Source organism: Antechinus flavipes, chromosome 5 (assembly GCF_016432865.1).
Source record: "Antechinus flavipes isolate AdamAnt ecotype Samford, QLD, Australia chromosome 5, AdamAnt_v2, whole genome shotgun sequence".
Classification (NCBI taxonomy): domain Eukaryota; kingdom Metazoa; phylum Chordata; class Mammalia; order Dasyuromorphia; family Dasyuridae; genus Antechinus; species Antechinus flavipes.
Window position 1 is genome coordinate 247051808 of NC_067402.1, and position 27468 is coordinate 247079275.

The window sequence follows — 27468 nt, forward strand, 5'->3', positions numbered from 1 at the left end:
TTAACTTTACCTTCACAAAGAACTTGGAAAGATTATATATATATGTATGTGTGTGTGTGTGTGTGTGTGTGTGTGTGTGTGTGTGTGTGTGTGTGTGTAATGCTGGAGAAACTGAGGCAGACTAGAGATTAGAGAGTTATACTATTTTATTTGAAAGGGAGAGATTTATTGGGACTGAACGAGATAAAATGAGATCTTTCAAGACAGTTATAAAAACCGAGTAAGGCTTCATCTATTTCAAAGTTTGAGTAGGCCTGAAGGACTTTAAGGTCAAGGGCATAACCCTTCTTGTTATACTCCCTATTTCAGCTAAATATGGGCAACTATGTACTTGTTGGCCAAGTTCAATTTCTTGGGTAGTTCCCACGTTTAGAATGTAAGATCCTCAGCCAATAAGGATGAGGGTCAGTGGTGGGAGGGGGAATTTGCGTTAGGGATAAAAGCACCGACCCTACCCCCTACGGTGCCTCCTCCCTTCGATTGTTTGCTCGATGGGTTGGATGCCCGGTCTCGAGAACGTAAATAAACTTTGCTTTGCTTCTAGAGATCTATCCAGTTATTTTATTAATGGTTTCTGACCCACACAGGACCAAATGGATCCATGATTTGGTCCCAGTGCTGAATGACACTATAATCTCCAAGAATCCAGCATCAAATGTGGGGTACAGAGATTCTTTATAGGATGACAGGAACAATGACATAATGAGGAGAGGCACTGGAGAAGGGGATGACATAATAGGGGGAGGCATTGGGGATGGGAGAGGCATCTGATATTCTTATGGGGAAAGGTACTTGATATTCTGATAGATTGGGATGGGGAGAAGCATCTGATATTCTAAGATAGAAGGTCCTTCTTCTTATCTGGATCATCATGATTAGGAGGAAGGGGTGGTTTTGCAGAACAATTAGAAACTGAGGCAGAACAATTCAGGGAAATTGAGTCAGGACAATTAGGGAAACTGAGTCAGGACAATAAAAGAGAACTGTGGCACAACATATGCATATATATATTATAACCCACTAATACTCAGAACAAAAGACATGACCAATATACTTGTTCACTTAATGTGAGAGTAACTGAAGTTTACTTTTTTTAAATGGGTAATATGGAATTTATCTTTTTATACAATATTTTTTTGCCTCAGAAACGATCAGGTTTCCTGGAAAATAAACCAACATACCAGCTTTGGAAGGCTGGGTACTACACTGTTGTACATTTCCCAGAGAAAGACATTACGATTCTTTGGGATAAGAAGACAACTGTACATATCAAAGTTGGATCACAGTGGAAGGTAGGTCAAAAGTTGATATCTAATTAAAAATTTTTAGGGGATTGGAGACAAGAACCTTCTTTTAAAAAATCATTGTTAGAAAAATTCTAGTATGAAAACTTCCAATACTGATGCTTATCAATAAGTAACTGTATGATTTATAGTCTAAGAGTATTGACTAAGATGCTGAAGGATTAGGTGATTTGCCCAAAATTACACAGTTCAAATGTGTCAGAGGAAGGGACTGAATTTTCTAATTCTGCAGCTGACCTTCTACTCATTCTTTCATGCTGCCCTTCTCTATTTGAGATAAAAAAGTAAAATGAAATTTTTGATGCTTTGATTAAACTTTTTGATGTTCCATGACTTCCACTGAAAACTTCCAATGTCTCAGCCTGTCCTGGGGCTAAGCCTAGTCTCTCTAAGGCTATGCCAGCAGAGCTCAAGCTCTAAATTCCTCTGGCATATCATACCAACCTGGAAAAACTTCAATTATCAGCCTAGAGAGAGACTGTACATCTATCATCCAGAGAATCAGCATAACTACATTTACAGAAACTTATCACTAGTTTGGCTCAGGGGAAAAGGAATTTTTGGCCACAACAATTGTTGAAGATTATCTACCAGGTCATGGTGGGTTGAGACCTACATCACTGGAGGGTGTACCCAACAGCAAAGAAACCACAGATGTTTTAAATATTGAAGAAAGAGCTGTTGTTTGGAGTCAAAATAATTCATGTTTTTCTTAATAGATATTTTCTGAAAGTCTATGGCTATATGTAAGAAGGAAGTTTGGAAGTGGGAAAAGTTTTAGTGGGGGAAAGATAATGAGTTTAAGTTTTGATATGTTATATATATATGTATATATATGTATGTATGTATATATATATAAACAACATCCAGTTTGAGATATTTCAGGCAGTTGGAGATAAGATTGGAGGTTGGAGGTCAGCAAACAGGTCTGAGCTGGCTAAGTAGCTTTTTGAATTATCAGTATAATAATGATATTTGAACCCTTGGGAGCTGATGAGTTTACCAAATGACATAATTTAGAGGGTAAAGAAGAGGACCAGAACAGAATCCCATGGAACATTCATGGTTAATAGGCATGACCTGAATTAAGATTCAACAAAAGACATTGAAGAATAGTTAAATAGATAAGAAGGAAATGGGAAATCCAGAGAGAAGAGAGTGTGAAGAAAAATGGATGATTAACAGTGTCAAAGCCTCTAGAGAAGTCACAAAGAAAATGACTAAAAATAGGCCATTGCATTGATTTGGCAATTAAGAGATCATTGGCAACTTTAGAGAGAGCAGTTTTGGTTGAATGATGATGTTGGAAGCTAGATTATTGAGAGTAAAGAAGAGATTGAGAGGAAAAAAAAGTGAAGACATCTATTATTGATGACCTTCTTAAAGAGTCTAACCACAAAAAGTATAAAAATTGGGGGCAATACTGGGAATAGAAAGATTGATTGAAGTTTCTTTGAGGATAGAGGAGATAAGAGCATGTTTGTTAGTAGTAGACTAGCAGCCAGTAGCAGCCCAGGAGAGGCTGAAGGTGAGTTAGAGAGTGAGGATGACAAATGGATCAATCTGCTGGAGGAAATGGGATGGAATGAGATCACTTGCGCAGGTGGAGGGGATTGCCTTGGCAAGAAGAAAGGCCATCCCTTTATGTGAGACAAGAGTGAGAGAGAAAATAGTCACAGGACGCATCTAAGGAGGTAAAGTGAAAAAGAGGAAAGCAGAGGGAGCTTTTAGTTATTGACCTTAATTTTTTCAGTAAAATATGAAGAAAGGTTCTTAATTGAGATAGTGATAGTAGACAAATCCATGGAAGGATTGAAAGGGATAAAAAAGTTTGGATGAAGCACTGTGGAGAATGGGAGAGTGAATTGTTCAAGGAGGTGTAGAAGTATTGCCTAACAGCAGTAAGAGCCCAGTTGATGCTTTGTAACTTAAATCTGAAATATACCATTTTCATATATTTTAACAAAAACAAGAAATCTAAAATTGGAAAAATAGATTTAAAAAATCTAGCATCTTGGAGCTTAATTATGTTTCATGGTTAATCAAATCATTAGTTTTTCTTTATATTTCAACTAGATCCACAAAGGTTATTAGTTATTTTCTAAATGGTTAGGTTATTGACTTAATTAAACAACTAGTATCATGTTTTAGACATAAAAGACATTATAAGTATATGATTGATTTTAGATAGATTATATAGTGAGGCATATCTTCTGTATTATTTCTAGCTTGCTTTTAGTTTTAAAATATATAATCACTTCAGTCTCTAGCTTTAAAAACTATTCTAATTATATCTCCTTCTGGCCTTCTTTTTGTAATCTCTGAATTTTTATAAAAGATGCCTCAAGGACCTTTATCGTCTGCATTAAAAAATGATTCTTCTATGACCCTCATTTTGGTACTTATGTTGTTGTCCTCTCTCATCTTCCCACTATCTCCATAAGCACTTGAAAAGATGATTTTCTTTCTTTTTTTCTCTTGAGCAAAATTTGTCATTTTCATTTTGTATTGATCTGTAATAAAATTTAGTGGAAAAAGTGTAGCAATATTATATTTCTAGCAGAGCATTTTTATTACTAAATGACTGCTGTGGAAATATTTAGCTCAAATACTTTTAAAATGTATGAACAATTCTATTGAAACATATTTTACAAATACTAGTTTGATAATAAAATGTGAGAAATTTCTGCTTATTCTTTAGGGAAGACTTGGAGGTTTGTGTGGAAACTTTGACAAATGTACTTCAAATGATATGACAACATCTAATAATATGGAAGTGAGAAGTGCTCAGGTGTTTGGAGAAAGCTGGACAATAGGACAGGTAAGTTAAATGTTCAAACTTTAAAAAATTAAATAAAATATATTTTAAACTAGTCTTTATTATTAAGAATTGCCACTTGGGGCAGATAAATGGCACAGTGGATAGAGTCAGGAGGACCAGAATTCAAATCTGGCCTCAGGATACTTGACACTTACTATATAAGTCACTTAATCCTAATTGCCTCACCAAAAAAAGAAAAGAAAAGAAAAGAAAAGAAAAGAAAAGAAAAGAAAAGAGAGAAAAATTTTTGCTATTCTAGTAAAATGAATTTAGCATGACATGTCTGCATCTGTATTCTGTGTAATAGTATTATTGGCATCTAAAAACACCTTTCTGGACGTAAGTAACTTGCACCATCTCAGTTTCCTCATTTATAAAATTAAATAGCTTCTGAGGTCCATTCCAACTCTACACTTAAACTACTATGAAAAATAAACTAATTCATAGAATGATCTTTAACATAGGGATTAGATCATAGATTGACAGAATACTTTAGAGACTATAATTACATGGAAAGCCCTGTCATTTTTATTGAAGGAGAACCTCGGGCTGAGAAGAAATGAGTTGTCCATAGCTACATTTGTACAAGGATCAGAAAGAGGATTTGAATCAAGATTTTCTAACTCTAGAGCCATTATTTTTCTAACATACTACACTGCCAATTAAGGTTACCAAAGGAAAGCATTATAGTACAGTTTGGATGTATGATGATCTAGCAAAGGAGACTGATCAAACAGATAGAAGGACAATAAAGAGAAGAGAATTGAAGAGGAGAAGAGAGGAGAAAAGAAGAGAAGAGAAGAGAAGAGAACGGGAGTCCAAGGAAGGAGTATCCTGAAAATGGTGTGATCAAAAGTGTCAAAAAGGCTGAGGAGTTTAATTCAAATAAGAATAAAAAAAGGAAGTTAGATATAAAATATAAATAGATCTCCAATGTTCTTTCCACTTTGAGATTTTTGTGATATTATGTCACAAATACCTGCAAAGCACTCCAAAGTGTTTTAGCTGAAACTTACTTAGTGTCAAGAGAATGTGACAGATATTTTGTTTGAATATAGATAAGGGAGATAATTTGGGGCCCCAAAATTAGCATACTACCTTTTAGTAGACTTTTGCCTCTAAGACTGCCTATGAATTTACTTATTTTTTCCAAATAAAATGATACTTAAAGCATTCCACTTCTTTTTTTCTCCTCAAAATTTCAGAAATTGGTTAGTTGGTACTTATAATTTCTAGTGTATGACACATAGTAAATTCATTGATTGATTGATTTCCTAATTATAAATTATTGATAAAATATTATATATTGTATATATGTATACATATATAAAGCACTTTTATTTTTGATTATAATTATGTCTTGTTATGCAAATACCTTATTATTCTCATATTCATAACTGGCTTCTTTTTCTCTTTTCCAACAGTGTGAAAACCCAAATGAAACTGTCAGACCCTGTGAAGCATATCAAAATAAGTTTCCTTATGCCAAGAAAGAATGCTCAATTTTGTACAGTGATATTTTTGCTCCCTGCCGAAATGTGGTAAAGGAATATTTTATTAGATCATAAAATAGCTGAATTTCTAACACTAATATGATTAGGACAAATATTTTATCTATGGAGTGGTGTAATTTGAATTTCCAGTCTCCTCCATCTCTCTTCCTGCCCCTTCATTATTAGTTTTCTGTGTTTTTTAGTTTTTCATTTTATTTTAGGCTCTACAGTGCTGAGATCAACATAATCCTCTAGGTGGCAATGTTAAGCTTATGATAGATCTTTTAAAAACATGGACTACAATTTTTTTTTTTTTAAACATGGACTAAAATTTACTTTAAAAGTGTAGCATGTTCAGTGTTCAAAACTATTAAGTATATCCATGGCAGTATTTGATATCTAATTAATTAAAAAATTATTGTCATTCTCTTCTATGCATAGATTGATGTGACTTCCTTTGTCAAAAACTGCCATACAGATACCTGTAACTGCAACCTTGGTGGGGATTGTGAGTGCCTTTGTTCAAGTATAGCTGCCTATGCTTACAAATGTTGTCAGGAGGGGGTCTCAGTTCATTGGAGAGGCCCTATTTGTGGTGAGTCCTCAGCGCAGAATGCATATCAAAGAGGAACTTGTTTGATTGAAACATTGAAATAACTAAACTAATTTATAATTAAGATTCTAATTAAGCACATAAGTATGATAACATAATTAGATATAAGATAACGATTTGTAATTATAAAATTAATATAATATAATGCCCTTTAATTAAGACAACCCAATCTATTCATGCTGTTTGTAAGAATATTTGAAGGGTGTTAAGAAAATTTACCAACTTAACTTTTAGAATTATGTTTTTGTTTGTTTTTGGTTGTCACTATGTTTAACATGACATCAATTACTTACATATTAAAAAAATCTTCCAAAGATATTATTTATGATTCTAATTTTCCTATCCATTTATGAAGCTTTGTTTTTCTGATTAGAAGTTTTTTTCCCCCCAAGCCACAGTCTGAGTTCATCGCCAGAGTAGAATCTTTTTACTTATTATTCTACTTGTGTAGGAGGCAAGTCAGTTGAAGCACACTTAATGATTTTGAGTTTTAGGCTGACATTTTTAAATTGGGAACACATGGTTTCCTACCTGTTAATGAACTCTCAGGGAAAACTTGCAATTAATTAAGATGTACTATAGTCAGAGAATCTTCATGGATCAAAGTAAATTGCCTTTTATAGACATATATAGAACCTTTAAGTTTTACTAAAGGCTTTACCTAAATTACCTCATTTGATCCTCACTACAACCCACTAAAGTAGGTATTGTAGCTTTTGTTAACTTCATTCTACAGATCAGGCAAGTGAGGCACAGAGCTAAAATGACTCGCTTATGTCATAAGTAACATTTTATTCCGTCAAGCCTACAAAATCTGCTATCTCAAGTTAACTCTCAGTTGTGATGTAACTTCATGCTCTTTCTACATTGTTACTGACAAAGCCAGGTCTTATTTTGCTTGAAATTGAAATAACCAACTGGTGGTGTTTTCTATAATTCAAGATTCATATTTTCTTTTCTTTTCTTTCTTTCTTTCTTTTTTTTTTTTTAGCACTTGATTGTGAATCCTATAACCAAGGTATGTGACTTCCCCCCATAAAGTACAATACTATATTTCAGCAAATACATTTTCATGTGACACTCCTTTGAATAATTTGGATTAGAAACAAAGAACTATTGCTCTTGTGTGATTTAACCTCAATAAAAGCTTTTAATTATTAAAAATCCATCCATTTATTTAATTCCGGGATCAATGGATTTAGTGAGTTTTAAAGTAGTAGAAGAGTAAGACTTTTAGAGATTATCTCCAGTTTTCTCATTTTGTAAATGAGGAAATTGAGAGTTAGAAAAGAGAAATGACTTGCCTAAGATTACAGGCATTTGTTTCCCTGTGATTTTTGTTCTTCATGGGTATTTGTGCTCTGAATGATAGAGATAATAAAAATATTTGTTCTTTGAATAGAGCAATGTGTTAAAAGAATAACTTTTATCAGTGTAGTAGGGACTGGAAATTCTATATTAAAAGTCTGTGTTTTGTCATTAGCACCTTATGTTTGAAAATAATAGAAAGATAAAAAAAATTAAAAGAAAGATTTTAAAAAACATGAACTTTTATTGCATGTGTAACATGTGCAAGAGAATATTAACACATTGTGGTTGGTTGGCTGGTTGGTAGTTGTCTTTTGTTCTCCAAGAGGGCCAAAATGACATCACAATGTTGGAGACAAGTTACAGTGTGTCCAACTATTAGACCAATACAAACTCAGAAAAATTACCCCAGGTTGGCCACAGATAGTGCACATAAACATTTGGAGTGGACATGGCTTTAAATTTGTGCATTTAACATTTCTCTCGAGCTACTGCAATTCTGCTTCATTCATAGAGCACAACACCTTTTTTTGAAGTGGGTATGCCAGTGCCTTCCATATCACACATTTGATTTCAGAGAGAGATTATGAGTAATCTGAAGTCTTATGAGCAGAAACATATATAGGGAGAGAATTGGAATCATGAGTTTTTGTTGTTGCGTTCTTTATTTTCATATTTATTTCTAAATTATTTTATATACACATATATTACATATATATGTGTATATATATCTCACATGTTTGATTTTTTCATTTAATATTTTTTATTTTATTATTACACTGATGTACAGAGATACTGATAAGAAAACTCTCCACCAATGCAGATCGTCAACTTAAAAACCTTAAAAAGTTGTTTGGTGTCATTGAAAGATTGTCACTTGCCCAAGGTCACACATCTAGTATATGTCAAAGTAAAACCAGAACCCAAGTTATTCTGATTCCAAGTCTTCTAGGTACTTTGTTAAACCAATTCTTTTTACCTTAATTATACTTTAAAAATCCCATCTGAGCTCTGTTCATTCTTATCCTTTTCAGTCCTCAACACTCTTTTATTTGTTCTTACTTATATATAAATTCTTTTAAATCTTTTACATTAATCCTTTGAATCTTCCTTCTAGAATTCCCCCTTCTGTCACACCAGTCTTCTTAGATCAATTTCTACAATTTTCACTTGTGCCTTTTTCACAAATTATTTTATATACAGCTTCCAAATATTTTAAATACAGTAAGAATTACTCCTTGAATTAAATATATAGATATATGTTCTTTTATATACTTATTCACTTTAAAAAGACATTTATCTTACTGATGTCTTTTGTTTTCATGCAATATTAATTTGTTTTTTTTTCTTTTTTTTACATAATAGCCTTTTATTCTCAAAATATATGCAAAGATAGTTTTCAACATTCACTCTTTTTTGTTGTTGTTGCCATCATGCTTTTTATTGTTTCATTTTCTAGGGTATTTGTCCATTGGTTTTAATATTAGCTGAAATTTTTTTTAATTATAGCTTTTTATCGACAGAACATATGCATGGATAATTTTTACAACATTGTCCCTTGCACTCACTTCTGTTCCAATTTTTCCCTTCCCTCCCTCCACCCCCTTCCCTAGATGACAGGCAGTCTTATACATTCAACATTCACTCTTTTTTTTTTTTAGCACTTGATTGTGAATCCTATAACCAAGGTATGTGACTTCCCCCCATAAAGTACAATACTATATTTCAGCAAATACATTTTCATGTGACACTCCTTTGAATAATTTGGATTAGAAACAAAGAACTATTGCTCTTGTGTGATTTAACCTCAATAAAAGCTTTTAATTATTAAAAATCCATCCATTTATTTAATTCCGGGATCAATGGATTTAGTGAGTTTTAAAGTAGTAGAAGAGTAAGACTTTTAGAGATTATCTCCAGTTTTCTCATTTTGTAAATGAGGAAATTGAGAGTTAGAAAAGAGAAATGACTTGCCTAAGATTACAGGCATTTGTTTCCCTGTGATTTTTGTTCTTCATGGGTATTTGTGCTCTGAATGATAGAGATAATAAAAATATTTGTTCTTTGAATAGAGCAATGTGTTAAAAGAATAACTTTTATCAGTGTAGTAGGGACTGGAAATTCTATATTAAAAGTCTGTGTTTTGTCATTAGCACCTTATGTTTGAAAATAATAGAAAGATAAAAAAAATTAAAAGAAAGATTTTAAAAAACATGAACTTTTATTGCATGTGTAACATGTGCAAGAGAATATTAACACATTGTGGTTGGTTGGCTGGTTGGTAGTTGTCTTTTGTTCTCCAAGAGGGCCAAAATGACATCACAATGTTGGAGACAAGTTACAGTGTGTCCAACTATTAGACCAATACAAACTCAGAAAAATTACCCCAGGTTGGCCACAGATAGTGCACATAAACATTTGGAGTGGACATGGCTTTAAATTTGTGCATTTAACATTTCTCTCGAGCTACTGCAATTCTGCTTCATTCATAGAGCACAACACCTTTTTTTGAAGTGGGTATGCCAGTGCCTTCCATATCACACATTTGATTTCAGAGAGAGATTATGAGTAATCCGAAGTCTTATGAGCAGAAACATATATAGGGAGAGAATTGGAATCATGAGTTTTTGTTGTTGCGTTCTTTATTTTCATATTTATTTCTAAATTATTTTATATACACATATATTACATATATATGTGTATATATATCTCACATGTTTGATTTTTTCATTTAATATTTTTTATTTTATTATTACACTGATGTACAGAGATACTGATAAGAAAACTCTCCACCAATGCAGATCATCAACTTAAAAACCTTAAAAAGTTGTTTGGTGTCATTGAAAGATTGTCACTTGCCCAAGGTCACACATCTAGTATATGTCAAAGTAAAACCAGAACCCAAGTTATTCTGATTCCAAGTCTTCTAGGTACTTTGTTAAACCAATTCTTTTTACCTTAATTATACTTTAAAAATCCCATCTGAGCTCTGTTCATTCTTATCCTTTTCAGTCCTCAATACTCTTTTATTTGTTCTTACTTATATATAAATTCTTTTAAATCTTTTACATTAATCCTTTGAATCTTCCTTCTAGAATTCCCCCTTCTGTCACACCAGTCTTCTTAGATCAATTTCTACAATTTTCACTTGTGCCTTTTTCACAAATTATTTTATATACAGCTTCCAAATATTTTAAATACAGTAAGAATTACTCCTTGAATTAAATATATAGATATATGTTCTTTTATATACTTATTCACTTTAAAAAGACATTTATCTTACTGATGTCTTTTGTTTTCATGCAATATTAATTTGTTTTTTTTTCTTTTTTTTACATAATAGCCTTTTATTCTCAAAATATATGCAAAGATAGTTTTCAACATTCACTCTTTTTTGTTGTTGTTGCCATCATGCTTTTTATTGTTTCATTTTCTAGGGTATTTGTCCATTGGTTTTAATATTAGCTGAAATTTTTTTTAATTATAGCTTTTTATCGACAGAACATATGCATGGATAATTTTTACAACATTGTCCCTTGCACTCACTTCTGTTCCAATTTTTCCCTTCCCTCCCTCCACCCCCTTCCCTAGATGACAGGCAGTCTTATACATTCAACATTCACTCTTTTTTTTTTTTAAATAACTTTTTATTGACAGAACCCACGCCAGGGTAATTTTTTACAGCATTATCCCTTGCACTCACTTCTGTTCTGATTTTTTCCCCTCCCTCCCTCTATCCCCTCCCCCAGATGGCAGGCAGTCCTTTACATGTTAAATAGGTATATTCAAATAGGTATATCCTAGATACAATATATGTATGCAGAACCAAACAGTTTTCTTGTTGCACAGGGAGAATTGGATTCAGAAGGTATAAATAACCCGGGAAGAAAAACAAAAATGCAAGCAGTTTATATTCATTTCCCAGTGTTCTTTCTTTGGGTGTAGCTGCTTCTGTCCATTCTTAATCAATTGAAACTGAATTAGCTCTCTTTATCTAAGAGATCCACTTCCATCAGAATACATCCTTAAACAGTATCATTTCAACATTCACTCTTGCAAAACCTTGTGTTCTGAATTTTTCTCTTTCCTCTCTTCCCATTCCTACCCTAGACAGCAAGCAATCCAATATATGTTAAACATGAATAATTCTTCTATACACATTATTACATTTATCATACTGCACCAAAAAAAATCAGATTAGAAAGAAAACAAAAAGAAGCAAACAACAAAAAGGTGAAAATACTATGTTATAGTCCACATTCAAACCCCACAGTCTTCTTTATGCATATGGCTTTCTCCATCACAAGTCCACTGGAATTGATCTGATTCACCTTGCTGTACTAATTTCTGAATATTTCTATCTTTTACTTTCAAGTGAGACTTAAATTATCTAATAATTTTTACTACTCCAGAGCTCAGGGAGATGAAATGATGTCTTCTCATCTTCTTTATTAAGTATACCCCAACTCCTAATCCAGTGCAAAGGATTCTAGAGGAGTCTGTTTTCTAATTAAATGGGCTAGATTCCTTAACTTTCAGAGGAAATTACCTAAAGCTTAGGTTTCGCTCGCATATAGGGTGTCGCCAAAAGTAGCAAATAGAAAGATACTCAATGTATAATATGAATCAAGTATGGGACAGTTATTTATTCATATTGTAAAAAGTAGTATATGCATTAAAGGCTCTTATAAATAAGTGTACTTTGAGAGAAACTTTACCAAGTAGCAGCAATAACTCTTACACTCTTTCTGCTGGTTAATATTTAAAGCATCAAGACAAAATGCAGTATGGGGAACTGATGAACAAGTACTTTATATATAACCTTAATTCTGAACTTTCTAAATAAGTCCCTTTGGGTCTTGTCTCATGGTAAGCCAGACCAAAGTTGAGCTTTTTCTCCATTTGGTAATCATCGTTTCAGAAATTTCCTCTTCTGAAAATCAACTGCAACCAGGATTCTAAGATCCATCCTCTTAAATTTGCAAAGTTGTCCCCAGACAGGATATGACTATTCCAAGATCATTGTATGGTTCTTACCTGTCTGGATCCTAAGACCTATGCTCAGATTATCTTATTAAATCCTATCCATCTACCCTATTTTAGATGCCTTATGAGAATGCTTACCATTTCTTCTAAATATTTAGCAAAATAAATAAAATTACATAGATATGCACTATATAATGTAATCTTAATTTGTAGATTTCTAAGTTGATATGCAGCCTCCAGGGATCCCTTTCTATTTGAATTTAACATTATTGTAATACATATTTTCTGAAGTCCTTTCTAATTCTGAATCCATGATCCTATGATCCTCTGTAGGCCACACAATGATGGCTTAAATGATTTCCTGTTTTTATTGTACTACATATTATCAAACTGATTGAGGAGAATAATGGATATTCTGAAGAAAAGTTTTAAATGACTTTAGAAGGCTTGCTAGTATTACAACATTCTTCTGACAAATGAAAGAACAAGAGACCTTGTTTGTATGTGTTCCTTTGTGGTGTTTGCTAAAATTGAAAGGGGAATTTTTTGATTGAATGTACTTCCTGTACTTTCAGACTCCTTTTATTTGATCAGACATTCTTATTACTGTTTTTAAATTTTTGCTGCAATGAGTGGTTGCCTAAATAGACAACTAAATTACAATCCTTCCTGAAGAAAATTAATGATAGGGTCAGTGCTCTCATTCTCTGTCACTAGTGAAATTGCATGAAAATAAACAGAGAAACAGGCCATTAATTCATTGTGGATTGTATTTAATTCAGAAACCTTCGCTTTTTATACAAATAGATTTCTCAGTCAATAATTGTCTCTTCAGGTTGCTATAGTAGGAAGTTTATACAGTAGAGTTTGGGAGGAATATTGTTTTATTGTGTGTTTTTGCTTTATCTTGATATTCTTTTGGATGACCTTATTTGGTTTGGGAGAGATATAATATATATATATATATATATATATATATGTGTGTGTGTGTGTGTGTGTGTGTGTGTGTGTGTATACATCAAGAAAACACAGATACTTCAGTAATCAGCACCACATCATACATATGTGGAACCATTAGTTATAGCAAATGGAGAAGTTTTGGAATGTTGTGGATAAATTCACTTACCTTGACAGTATACTTTCCAATGTATATATTAATAATGAAGTTGATATACACATTGTCAGAACTAGGTTAGTGCTTGAGGGACTCCAAAGAAAAGTATGATAGAGAAGAGGTATTAGACTGACTACTAAACTAAAGATCTATCAAAGTTGTTGTGCTGACTTCATTGTATGCTGTAAAATCTGGAGAGTATACTAGCACCATGCCAGAAAACTAAATCACTCTCACTTGAATTATCTTTGGAAGAGTCTGAAGAACACCTGGCAGGATAAGATGATAGACATTGAGCTCCTTTCTGGAACGAAACTGCCAAGTATTCAAACTCTACTCAGAGAAGATAATTCCATTGGGCTGATCCCATAGTTTGAATGCCAAATGTTCTCTTCCAAAAAATACTATTTTATGAAGAACTTACACAAGGCAAACACTCACAATGTGATCACAGGACTACTCAACACAGTGTGCCTTCATTAGAGAAAGTGTTGTGCTCTATGTGCAAAGCAGAATTGAATTAGCTCAGAAGAAATGTGAAATGCATAAAGTTAGAGAATCAGCTTCAAATGTTCACAGGAACTATTTGTATCCAACTTGTGGACAAGCATTTGGGGTTTGATCATCATACAGTACTATTGTTGAAGTATATAATGATCTCCTGGTTCTGCTCATTTCACTTAGCATCAGTTCATATAAGTTTCTCCAGGCCTCTCTGAAATCATCCTGTTGATCATTTCTTACAGAACAATGATTTATGTGGATTTATTTTGAATCCTGCAACTTTGCTAAAGTTGTGAATTATTTCTAATAGCTTTTTAGTAGAATCTCTGGGGTTCTCTAAGTATACCATCATATCATCTGCAAAGAGTGATAATTTGGTTTCCTCATTATCTACTCTAATTCCTTTCATCTCTTTTTCAACTCTTGTTGCCAAAGCTAGCATTTTTAATACAATATTGAATAGTAATGGTGATAGTGACCAACCTTGTTTCATCCCTGATCTTATTGGGAATGTTTCCAGTTTTCCCCCATTATATATGATGCTTACTGATGGCTTTAAATAGATGCTACTGTGGCAGAGCCAAGATGGCAAAGAGGACACATGCTTCTTTCCAAGCTGCCCTACTACCCTGAAACTATTTACAAAATTCAGCATCTGAATTAGTGCTGTACTGTTAGAGCCCACAAATATTGGGAGCACCAACAGAAGTTAATCTTTAAGATTGCCAGAAAAGATCTTTTTTGATTGTGAGCAGGCATGGGAAGAGGCCAGGCCAGGTGCAGGCACAGGCAGGCAGGCTGCCAGAGCATGGAGCATAGCACACCCTGAGCAGACTGTGATTGGAGTGTGGCCTCCGCAGGTAAAAAATCTAGGAATTTCCATGCTATACCACTTGGTGAATATCCATCTAATACTGACATTGCTTCATTATCTATGGTACCCTTTAGCAAGATATTATTTCCATTGATTTCTTTGATATTCTTGACCTTTTGTTCTTCCAGATGAATTTTGTTATTGTTTTTCTAGCTCTATAAAATACTTTTGTCAGTTTAATTGGTATAACATTGTAAATTAATTTAAGTAGCACTATCATTTTTATTATATTGACTTAGCCTACCCATGAGCCCTTTAATATTTCTCTGATTGTTTAAGTCTCTCTTTATTTGTGTTTTCACCCAAATCCCATTAATTATGTTCATATAATCCCTGGAATTGTCTTGGAAAGTAGACTCCTAAGATTTATATTGTCAGTAGTTATTTTAAATGAAATTTCTCTATCTCTTCCTGTTCTTTTGGTAATATGTAAAAATTCTGATGATTTATGTAGATTTATTTTATATTCTGCAACTCTGATGAAGTAGTTAATTATTTCAACTAGTTTTTAGTTGATTTTCTAGGGCTATCTAAGTACATCATCATATTATTTACAAAGCATGATAATTTTGTTTCCTTGTTGCCTATTTTTATTCCTGCAGTTTCTTTTTCTTGCTTTATTGCTATAGTTAGCATTCCTAGTACAACATTGAACAATAGTAATAGTGGTAATAATGATCATCCTTGCTTCACTCCTGATCTTTTTAGAAAAGCTTTAAATTTAGACTCATTACAGATAATGCTTGCTCTGGTTTTTAGATTGATACTATTTACCATCTTGAGAAAGTCTTCCTTGATTCCTATGTTTCTAGTGTTTTTTAATAGGAATGGGTATTATACTTTGTATTTGTCAATATAATTATATATATGTGCATATATATATATATATACATATATATATTACTGATATGATCAATGATGCTGATGGTTTCCCTAATATTGACTAAATCTTGCATTCCTGACTTTTGATTTCATGACTCAAGCCCTCCATTCTGGCCATAGTTTATGTTATGTTATGTGATATGTTAATGTGATCTTCTTGCTAGCATTTTATTTATGATTTTTACATCAATATTCATTTAAAAAATTGGTCTACAGTTTTCTTTCTCTGGTTTTTTTCTCCCTAGTTTAGGTATTAGCATCATACTTTTTGTCACCATACTTTCTGTTATTAAAACAATTTTACAGAACTTCTTTTTAATCTTTTTTTCAAATACTTTATACAGTATTGGAGCTAATTGTTTCTTAAATATTTGGAAGAATTCACCAATGAATAATTTGGTGAATCTATTTGACCATGAGGATATTTTTCCTTAAGCAGTTCATTTGTGGTTTGTTCATTTTTAAAAAATAAAATGGAATTATTTAAGTATTCTATTTGTTCTTCTCTTAATCTAGGCAGTTTGTATTTTTCCTAAATTTATCATTTCACTTAGATTGTCAAATTTATTGGCATATAATTGAGCATAATAACTTCTAATATGCTTTAATTTCATCTTCATCATTCATGTAATCATTATTTTCATTTTTGAGCTTAGTACTTTGACTTTTTTTCTTTTTCAAAATTAAATTAACCAATTTGGTTAAAAGACCAATATTGGTCTTTTAAATTACTCCTAATTTTATTTAGTAATTCAGGTTTTTTTTCTTTTAAATTTATTATTCTCTACTCTGATTTTCAGAATTTTCATTTTGAGGCTTATTTGGGGATTTAAAATTTGTTCTTTTTCTAGTTTTTTTTTAAGTTGCTTAGATGGTTTATGGATCTGTACTTCCTTTTTTAATTGATGTACACATTTGGAGATGCAAAATTTCCTTTAAGTACTACTTTGGCTACATCCCACAAATTTTGCAGTGTTGTCTCATTGCTGTCATTCTTTTTAATGAAGTTAATGGTTTCTATGATATTTTTCTTTGATTCACTTATTCTTTTGGATTAGATTATTTAGTTTCCAATTAATTTTTGATCTATACTTCCATGGCTATTCATCAAATGTGATTTTTATTGCATTAAGATCTGAAAAGGGTACATTTGATATTTTTGCTTTTCTACATTTAATTGTGAAGTTTTTGGGCAATTCATACTGCTCCTTGGGGCCTGTCCTTCCTTGAAATTGAAAGATACTCTTCTTTAGAGACTCTGATTCACTAAGTGAGTCTAGGCAATTGAGTTTTTTTTTAAATTATAGCTTTTTATTGACAGAATATATGCATAGTAATTTTTCAGCATTAACCCTTGCAATCACTTCTGTTCCAACTTTTCCTTTCCTTCCCTTTAACCCCTCCCCTAGATGGCCGGCAGTCTCATACATGTTAAATATGTTAAAGTATATCTTAAATATAACATATGTGTACATATTTATACAGTTCTCTTATTGCACAAGAAAAATTGGATTTAGAAAGATAAAAAAATAACCTGGGAAGAAAAACTAAAATGCAAGCAGTTCACATGCGTTTCCCAATGTTCTTTCTCTGGGTGTAGCTGGTTCTGTTCATCACTGAGTAATTGGAACTGATTTGGATCCTCTCATTGCCAAAAATAAGCCATTTCCATCAGAATTGATTGGAAATGGAGTTTTCAAAAAACTTCTGGTCTTGGATTCAGTTAAAGAACAAGAGGATTCTGTAATCTCTGACTAATTGCCAGGTTTTTTGTTTGTTTGTTTGTTTTTGTTTGTATGTTTTTATCATCTCTGGTTTAGGAACTACTTGAGCTGCTACTGCTTTGTTTTCCACCACCACTGATGTTTTATACATGTGGACTATTGACCAGCCTCCTCTCACTCTCTTTCTAACCTCTGATGTTGTCTTGTGTTAGAAAAATGTCTCAAATCTCAACTTTTTTGAAGCCCTGACACTCCAGAACTTGCTCTATGTTGTGTTTTAAACATGTTCAAAGGAGAATGTTGGGAGAACTTGACTGAGTGCTTTTCGACTCCATCATCTTGGCTTTACCCTTGAAAGAACCTTAATAGACTTTTTATTCATTTGCCCTTTCAACCTAGAAAAGGGAATTATCATCTTTATATCAAGAATAGTCATGAGAGATTAACCTTATTTAGCATAGTGCCTGGCTCATAATAAATATTACATTGTACATTATGGTTGAATTAATAATTATTATTGAATTAAATTGAATTTTGAAAGGGTCATGAAATTGGTTGATTAAGGGAATTCAGTCAGTATGGTTTAATCTAGATTTTAGCAACACATTTGAAAAATATCTCTTAGGATTGTAACTCAAGAAGTGACAGTCTTTTTTGTGTCTGGAGACCTGCAGTAGTGTTCGGTTCAGGGCACCACAGGAAGAATATTGATAAATTAGCAAGGATCCAGAGAAGAAAAGTAATCTAATGAAGCAGACCATATGATGTGATGATTTTTTGAAGGAACTTGAGAAGTTTAGCTTGGAGAAGTTTCATGATAGCAGGATGTGTTCAAGTATTTGAAGGGCTATTATATAAAAGAGAGAATATAGTTATATAGTTTGACCTCTGAGAACAGAACCAAGAAAAAAATTTCAAAAGTTACAAAAAGTTACAAAAGTTATAAAAAGGTAAACTTAGGATTGATGTCAGGAAAAAATGTATTAAGTATATTAAAATTTAGAGTTGTAGGAAAGCAAAATGATCTTCCCCAGGGTTGCCCATTATGGAGTACTTTCAAGTCCATTTCTTAGGTATGTTGTAGGTGGGATTTATTTTAGAATATTTTAGGATAGGAATTTATTACAGAAGGTCTCTTCCAATTTTAAAATTCTATAATTCAAAGAATATAGAGAGAATAGAATGATGTCAGGATAGATTTTGAGTCATTCCCATCTTACTGAGGGAGAAGATACAGTAGATGAGATTGAGAAGGATTTGTTGTACTGGAAGAAAGTGTCACAGAAGCTAAGGTATTTAGAGTTAGGGTGATAAGCAATATCAAGAAGTACACAGTGTTCAAGTAGAATGAGAAAGGAGAGAAATACCTTTAAATGTGCATGTAAGAGATTATTAGAAGCTCTGGGGAGAACATTTTTAGCCAAGCAGCAGATTTGGAGTTAGCAAACAAGAGACTGAGAAGTAAGGGTTAGCTGAGGAAATAACAGAGTTTAATTATGAAGGATAAAAGAAAGTTTTATAATAATATTCAGAGGATAGTGGGGCCAATACAATGATTTTTTTGTTGTTTGCTTTTTCTGCATAAGAGAGGCCTTTAATTGGCATGTTAAAAGATCTAGTGGCTAAGGATGGATTGAAGATGAAAAGAAGGAATTAGTGATCAAAGGGTCTGTTATTATTTGTCTGTCGTTCTGGTAGAGGACAAATAACAATAATGATGCTGTGACATGCAAGTGAAATGGATTTAAATGAGGGAGGGGTGTGCAAGGTCACATCCCTTTCCCCTTCCAGAAATATGTGGGTCCAATGTTCAGATGTGGATCAGAATGAGATGGCCCTTGATGTAATAGGAGGCCTTGGCAATACCTTACAGAAGACAGAATATGGGAAGAGATTAGTTGGGAGGAAGGAGAGGTACTTGGAAATACTTTGTGTAATAAGTAGACTTAGAGTTAGATTATGTTTACTGAAAATGCAAAGATTTGAAGGAGAGATAAGTTTTTAGAAATTACGAATATGCCTGAACATACATATCTCTGGTCATTACTGCATCTGTTTAAAAAGAACCTATAGGAATAGTGGATAGAGAGCCAATCTTCAAGCCATGAAGACTTGATTTCAAGAGTGTATCTGACACATACTGGTTTTGTGTCCCTGGGCAAATTTCTCAAATTCTCAATGTTCTAGACCGTACATATCAAACATGTAGTCTACAATATCCTTGCAACATCTAGAATTACAGAATCAAGGCATGTGATAGCTTAGATATCATCTTCTACAATCCTCTGATTTTACAGTTGAGAAGACATTTCAGAGAAAAGCCATACATAAAAGTTCCACTTTCTCCAATTTGGAGCACATTATCTTCTGAATAAAGTTCAACTTTTTGTTCAGGATAAATGCAATTTGTTTAAAACAATGAATTTATTTTTGTCACAGCTAAAACACACTTTATTATACAAATCCAATTGTATGTTTTTTTTTTAAATTCATTGACATTACATTTAGTAAAATGATAGAAATAAATAAAACCGTTCATGAAAATTCATCTTTGACTTATCTTTGTTTCACCAGGACTTGGAGAAGGACCATATATATTGGCTAGCTATGGAAGCATTGGCACAGTTCTAGGAGCAAATATTACCAGTAGAAAAATCTTCCCTTTAAAAAGAACTAGTCCACATGATTTTGTGTTTTTTAGTTTTATGATAACTCCTGGACTTTTCCGAGAAAAAAAATCATGTAAGTATGCTTTCTACTTAAAAAAAAATCTGTCATACGTGGATATTAACAAATTGGAAGGAAAAATGTATTCATCAAATGTCTACTGTTTCAGCTGTGTCTGTGTACATTTTCCAAATGTGTATTGTTTCATATTGCCTCATTTGATCCTCACAACTAGGTGCTATTCCTATTCCTATTTCATAATTAAAGAAACTGAAGCAGAGAGTGACTTTTGCAGATTTACAATTAGTAAATATCTTAGGTTCTATCTGAACTCATATCTTCCTGATTTGAGACCCAGAGCTCTCTGCACTGCTCCTAGCTACCTATAGATAATAGGATTTCTTTTTTCAATAGAATGCTAATTTCTTGAGGAGAGAAATTATTTTATTCTATCTTTATGTCCTTAACATTTACATTGTAAGAACTTAAATGCTTTTTATTTAAATTCATATAGATATATTAGCTAATATGATTCTTTTTTCTAATAAACCATACTCATACAATTTTTTCTTATTTTCCAGACACATTTTGCGTTCTCAGGAAGAAAAATATTGTTTTCAAACTTTTTAAATATGAAAGGACAGAAAGTAGATATTAATTTGCATATGATTGGAAGATAAAAATTTGAATCTAAAATATATCTAAATTCCATCTGTGAATATTCAAAAGTTTTATTGAGACAAACTGTTCTCAGAAAGTGGAGTTTTAATATTTGATTTTAGGGAGATACTCTTTTTTTCTTCCAAATTTATTTTATTTGAAGAAATAGAATAAGCAAAAAGAAAAACAGAAAAGCAATACAAAACAAAATGAAATAAAACAAGAGTACATTATCGTGTTACCCTTTTAATGGTTCACATCAATTCATTTTTTCAAGTGACTTCTTAAATGGCAACAATAATTTTGAAATAAAAATAAGAATTCACAAAGGGACACTGAAAAAGGCTTCCCTTTTATCTATGACTTATAAATTAGGGAAACAAAGATTAATTTAAAAGTACCTGTAAATTCTGTATATATACTGGTGATCGAATGTATCAAAATAGAAAGGTAAATTGAGTTTTTTCTTTAATTCAGTAAAAATGACCATGTTACTTCTCTCTCTCTTTTTTCTGCCTTTTAATTTAGTTTTTCTCCAGCTTTTATGCAGTGATGTATACATATCTTTTATTGAAAAGTAATCTTAATTGATGTCTGGGTAGGCATTAACTATGCTTGTATCTTTTCTAATGATCAGTCAGTCAATAAATATTAATTATCTACTGTGTGTCATGTTATATGCTAAGATCTGGGAATTCAAAAAAGGAAAAAGACAATTCTTGGTATGAAGGAACATAGCAGCATAATGATATTTCTAGCTTTATTAAGGGTGGAAAAGTCTATCAGAAAATAGAAGAAAACCTATCCAAGATCTTCTTGACATTTTAACAATAGAACTAATTCCTCTACTTTCCAGAGTGACAATAAAAGTATTTGTATAGTCTTCGGGGTTAGCATTTCTTATAGGAGTGGTTAGAAACCTCAGCAATAACCTATCTATTTCTACATTTTATATATAAGTAAAGTGAAGCTTTGAGAAATGCAGTGATTTGCCTAATTCATTTGGCTTGGATTTGAACTCATGTCCTTTAATGCTTCATATATTACATTATACTGCACTATGAGGCACATTGAAGCAGCCACTGATGGACCTATGAATAAGTACAAGAATTCTGGAAAGTAATTTGTACTTATACACCAAACAGTACTGAATTCTACATACCTTTTGACCCAGCTATGCCATTGCTAATTCTGTACCCCAAGCAAATCCAAGAAAGAAAAAAATGTCCTTTATATGCAAAAATATTTATTTATAATGACAGTGTGATTTTGGGGTAGGAGAGAGGTAAAATATAAGTTTAGCAATCTGGTTATATGTCCATTGTTACCAATTTCATCTTTTTTTTTTTTTTTTGAGAAACAGAGTTGATTGTCTTTGTTCTTTCTTTCTCTGTTATAGCTTTATCACTGGTTTCCTTAGAATCTGCTGAAAGGCCAAATTACTTTCTCTTTGTCCATGAGGATGACAGCATCAGCTTGGAACGATGGGAGGCAAACTCTGGTTTTCGCCGAAATGCCACGTTTTTCCACCATCAGGGCCTCTGGATTCCCGGTTATAGTGCATTTGAATTACACAGCAAGAAAGGCTTTTTCATTATCTTCACTGATTCCACTGTCAAAGTCTCCAAATATGATGATTCTGAAGATTTTAAGCATGCCAGTAGCTTCATCATAGAAGGTATGCTAATATGTCCTTAGAAAATGCTAAGCTAATTCTAACCTAAGAGTAATAACAATAACAAACATTTATTAAGGATGTACTACCTGCCAGATACTGTGCTAAGCACTTTGCAATGATCATCTTATTTGTTTCTCACAAAAATGTTGGGAAGTAAATGCTATTATCTCCATTTTATAGATCATAAACTTGAGGGAAATCAAGGTTAAGTGACTTGTCTAAGGTCCATAGTTACTCAGTGTCTGAGTCTAGATTTGAACTCAGATCTTCCTGACTCCTACTCCCATCAGATATTTACTAGCAGTATGACCATGGACCTTATTTAACCCCTATTTACCTCAGTTTCCTCATCAGTAAAATGGGGATAGTAATATCACTTTTCAAGGTGTGTTATGAGAATCAAATGAAATAGTGATTGAAAAGTGTTTAATACAGTACCTTGCATATAGTAAGCGCTATATAAATGCTGGTTGTTGTTAGTTCCAAATCACTTAGATTTGGAGATGGAGAGGAAATTTCGAGTTCATGAAGTTTAACACCCTCAATTCATGCATTAGGAAACTGAAGCTTACAGGTTTTTTATATAAAGCACTTTATTAAAGTACTAGCAATATAAATATTATGATTCACAGTTATTAATGTAATCTTTGAAACTCTATCATCATAAAGAGAAAACAAAATAAAAAACCCAGAATCAACCTGATTAGGGTGATTCGTCACCCTGACAATCCTCTCCTACGTCATAAACCTTTAAGTGACTCAACTGAACATACTGGATCTGATCTTTCCCCACTAGATTTTCTGCCTTCTAACTTGATATGACTCTGCATCAGATGGAAGAGGGACAGGCTCTCATGTGCCTTTTTACTTCTACTCATGTTTATATGTTTCTGCTAGCATCATAACTTATATTTATATAGTACTTCAAGTTTTGCAAAATACTTTCCCTGGCTTACTTGATCCTCACAACAACTCTGGAAGGTAAGTGCCATTTGCAGATGAGGAAAATAGAGGATTAAAATGTAAAGTGAGTTGCAACATGCTATCTTTGCATTTGCTATTGCCAATTTCTCCTAATTCCCAGGGCTTCAGAGAAATCTCTGGTAAGTATTTATATCAAGCTTACCTGTTTCTGAGGTCATCAGAGACCCTCTGGCTGCTATCTCATAGAGATTCAGTTAAAACACAATAGAACACTTGAGAGTGGTTGCAGACAAGCTCAGGAACTTTTTTTTACATGGTTACATCCTACTCTATGACCTCCTGCACTTTCTTAGTTCCTTCTCTTAGCAGAGCTCCAAGTGAAAAAGAGTCAAGCTCCTTCCCCACTGAGCTTATATTGGGTCCATGAGGTCACACGCACAGCCAATCAGAGTTGGAGACACTTCCTGTTCCTAATGCTATTTCCTAGTGTTCAGGGTTCCCACTGGAGTGGTCGAAGTTCCTGTCCATGAAGGTGGTCTCTGTTTACTCACAGCCAATCACGTCTGGGGATCTCAAGGCTACTTAGTCTTGTGTTACATCTTGTTTGTGCTTACTTGATCTTTCTTTGATCTTAACAGTGAACTGACTGGGATGTAGAGTGCTCTGCCCAGTCCTGAATTATATGAGTCTGTTCAGAACATTATAGATGGTTGTGGATGTCTCTTGATGGCTATAGGTGAGTCAAAATGTCTGCTAGTATATCTGATCCACCACCTTGGTGTAAGTCCTTATCACCTACAACTGGACTGTGGAAATAGCCTGTTGGTTGCTTTCTTTGACTCAAGCCTCTCCTACTCCAATCCATTTACCACAAAGCTGCCACAGTGATTTTTCCTAAAGCAAAAGTATTACTATATCACATCCTAGCTCAGTTAATTGCAGGGGATCCCTATCACCTCCAAGGTCAAAGATAAAGTCATCTGGCATTCGCCGTCCTTCCTAGTATATCTCCTCTTAGACATATATCTCTCTAGGCCTATTCATTTCCTCTCTCTGTTCTTTATCCCTGCAATCCAGTGGCACATTCTTTCTGTTCCTCACATACAATACTCCATCTTTTAGCTCAGAGTATTTTTTATTGCTGTCACTATGTCTAAAATATTCTGTCCTATCTCTGCCTTCTGGCTTCCCTGAATCCTCAACTAAAATTCCTCTTTCTACAGATAGGCCTTTCTTAACCCTCTTATTTCTAGTGCCTTCCCTTTGTTGACTATTTCCAGTTTATTTTGTATATAATTTGTCTGTCCATAGTTGTTTGAAAATCATTTCCACCATTAGACTCTCGATAGCCAAGAACGTCTTTGCTTTTTTAAACTTTTCTTTGTATCTCCAGTGCTTTCACACAAGGCTTGGCACATAGCAGATGCCCGATGTTTATTGACTGACTGTATAAAATATGGTCCCACAGCTTTGTAAAGACTCTTATAGGATTGTCCCCCATTATGCTGATTCCTATATACAGCAATGCTGGACTTCCTCACAAGTCTATGTCCTTTATATGAGTGGGTATGATGCCATTCTGATAGTAGACAATCTAAAGTTCTGTTCACTTCCTCTTCACTACTTCCTTACATTAGATGGAGATATCCTTTCCTGAAAAGGGGAGAAGGGAGGCATTCATAATAAATTGGAAGTTGGAAAAGAAAACAAATTATTAGGGTGGAAATCCTGAATGTAAAAAAGATGATCCAGAAAATATTGGCAACTTGTGATCTATACACCTACTTTTTCATCTCTAGAAAACAGAATGATTTGCACACATGTTAAAAGCATCTTTAATGATTACATGAGAAGAGAATAGATGGAGTTTCTCAATTGTTTTTCTTCAGGAGACCACATTTTCACAGCAATTAACTCAATCATCACAAGGAAACAAAAGCCCAAGGCAATTAATGTTAATTGATTTTTTAAAAAAAGCATTTGACTTGATAGAGCAAAGTACAACCTTATTAGTTATTCTCCAACTAGTTTTCTCCACATGTTAAAAACTATTTCCAATTTCTTAGCAGATGCCACAGAAAATATTTCATGCTTTTCTGATTCTGAATCACAAATGAAACTTTTAGATGAAAGCTCCCCCCAAAATTCTGTATCATCCTGAAAGATGTCTATCCAAGAATTAAGAGGGAAGAAAACTTAGATATCATAGTGTCCAAATCCCTCACTTTAAAGATGAGAACACTGACAATAAAGTTAATTCAAGTCACAGCACTGGTCATTGACAGAGAAAGAATCTAATGTTATATCTTCTTTCTTTATAGCCAGGACTTTCCCGGTCTACCATGCTGTATGGTGAGGCATTCTATATTCTTTTGTGTGAAGAAGACATTGGGCTCTTTATACTTAACATGAATCACAGCAATCTCCATAATAAAATTCATGACCTCTCAAAGGAGTCTAACTTGACAGCCTAAACAGAAAAAAAAAAAAAGATGAAGAATGTGTCTTGTGCATATATACTGATGAATTGATTGCCTCTTGAGTTACTTTATCAGTACAGACACCTTGAATAGACATTGCAGCTGAACAATGAACCAGGTCCAGAACTGAATAGGATCAAGAGAGGACAGGTCTTTAATCGACCCATAACTATATCCTGAAACAAAAGGCACATTTTTGGAGCAAAACAGTCTCTTGATTATACCTTCCTGACCCATTATAGTCTCTGAAGAATAAAAGTTAAAGATGACTCAAGGGTCAATTAATAAATGTACAATAGTTACAAATAGGGTCTAAATGGTATATTAGCTGAAGACCAGTAATGACATGTATGAGAAGTGATGTTAATATTTTCATTCAAGAAATGAATTGGAAAATGAAGTGTATTATGAATCAACTGGGAGCTGTAGCAGAGAGACATTTGACCAAATGTTGGGTAGGTAATCATGAAATGTTGAAAGACCTAAAAGAAGATATCCAAGTGATTCATTATACTTTTGATGGAAGACTAATATAGATATTTTTAGCTTTTCATAATCTGGCCCCTTCCTACCATTCTAGACTTCCAAACTTTATAGGTTCTTCACTTTTCCACTTAACTCCAGCTGCAGTCATTTACTAGCAGCTCCTCAAACATGGCAAATCATTACCATGTCTTTGCACTGGTTGTCACTTATGTCTGGAATAATCTGCTCTCCTCTCTTTAGTCTCCAATTTATCTCATTCCTAGTCCGCAACACCTGTGTCAGCAAAGGCTGCCCTGCAACTCCTTCATATGTTATGATCCACAGCTGTGGAGGCTCTCGGAGAATTGATCTGTCCCTTAACACATCTTTTTATTGTACTATGTAATGAAAATGTTTATTTTATTTCATAAATTAAAAAAATAAAAAGAAAGTTTAGGTATTCTACATAGATGAGATTTGAAGTCTACCTTCTAACAAATATTAGCTATGATACTCCAGACTAGTCACTTCCTTAGTGCTCCAGGAAGTTTTTAGAACAAGAAAAAAAAGAGCTGATATCAACCAACATTTTTTAGAAAAAGTTCCTTATCTAGAAATTCTTTATAGCAATGAAATCATAGGTCCAGTTCCTGTCCCAATGATCTAACATGAGGTTTTAGTTACTGAACCTATATTCTTGTATCATACTCTCATAAGAGGAGCTCCATTTTGGGTTGGACCTCCAGCAGCCACTGTCAGGTGGCTCCCATGTATTCCAAGATACAGCACCCAATGTGGGGCAAGAATTACAAGAAGAATCAGAACTGTTTATGAGAAGGATTCTTCCCGAGTTAAGGAAGAAGAGCCCTGGCAAGACTTTTTTAGTTGGGGTAATTAAATGGGTCAATACATCAAAGGGCCGAGGCAGGAGACTGATGAGAGACTTAAACGCCTGTTCTGACTATAGTCCT

At 33.3% G+C, this 27468-nt stretch overlaps 1 protein-coding gene across 1 annotated transcript in view; it reads left to right on the plus strand.

The window, feature by feature from the left end:
- OTOGL (otogelin like) overlaps positions 1–27468 on the plus strand; it is a 203801-nt gene that overhangs the window by 103902 nt on the left and 72431 nt on the right. Inside the window, exons 24-30 of the mRNA XM_051962480.1 lie at positions 1146–1292; positions 4006–4125; positions 5550–5666; positions 6060–6213; positions 7223–7249; positions 20198–20365; positions 22350–22628. Coding sequence (XP_051818440.1) covers positions 1146–1292; positions 4006–4125; positions 5550–5666; positions 6060–6213; positions 7223–7249; positions 20198–20365; positions 22350–22628 — 1012 coding nt within the window. The remainder of the gene's footprint in view (positions 1–1145; positions 1293–4005; positions 4126–5549; positions 5667–6059; positions 6214–7222; positions 7250–20197; positions 20366–22349; positions 22629–27468) is intronic.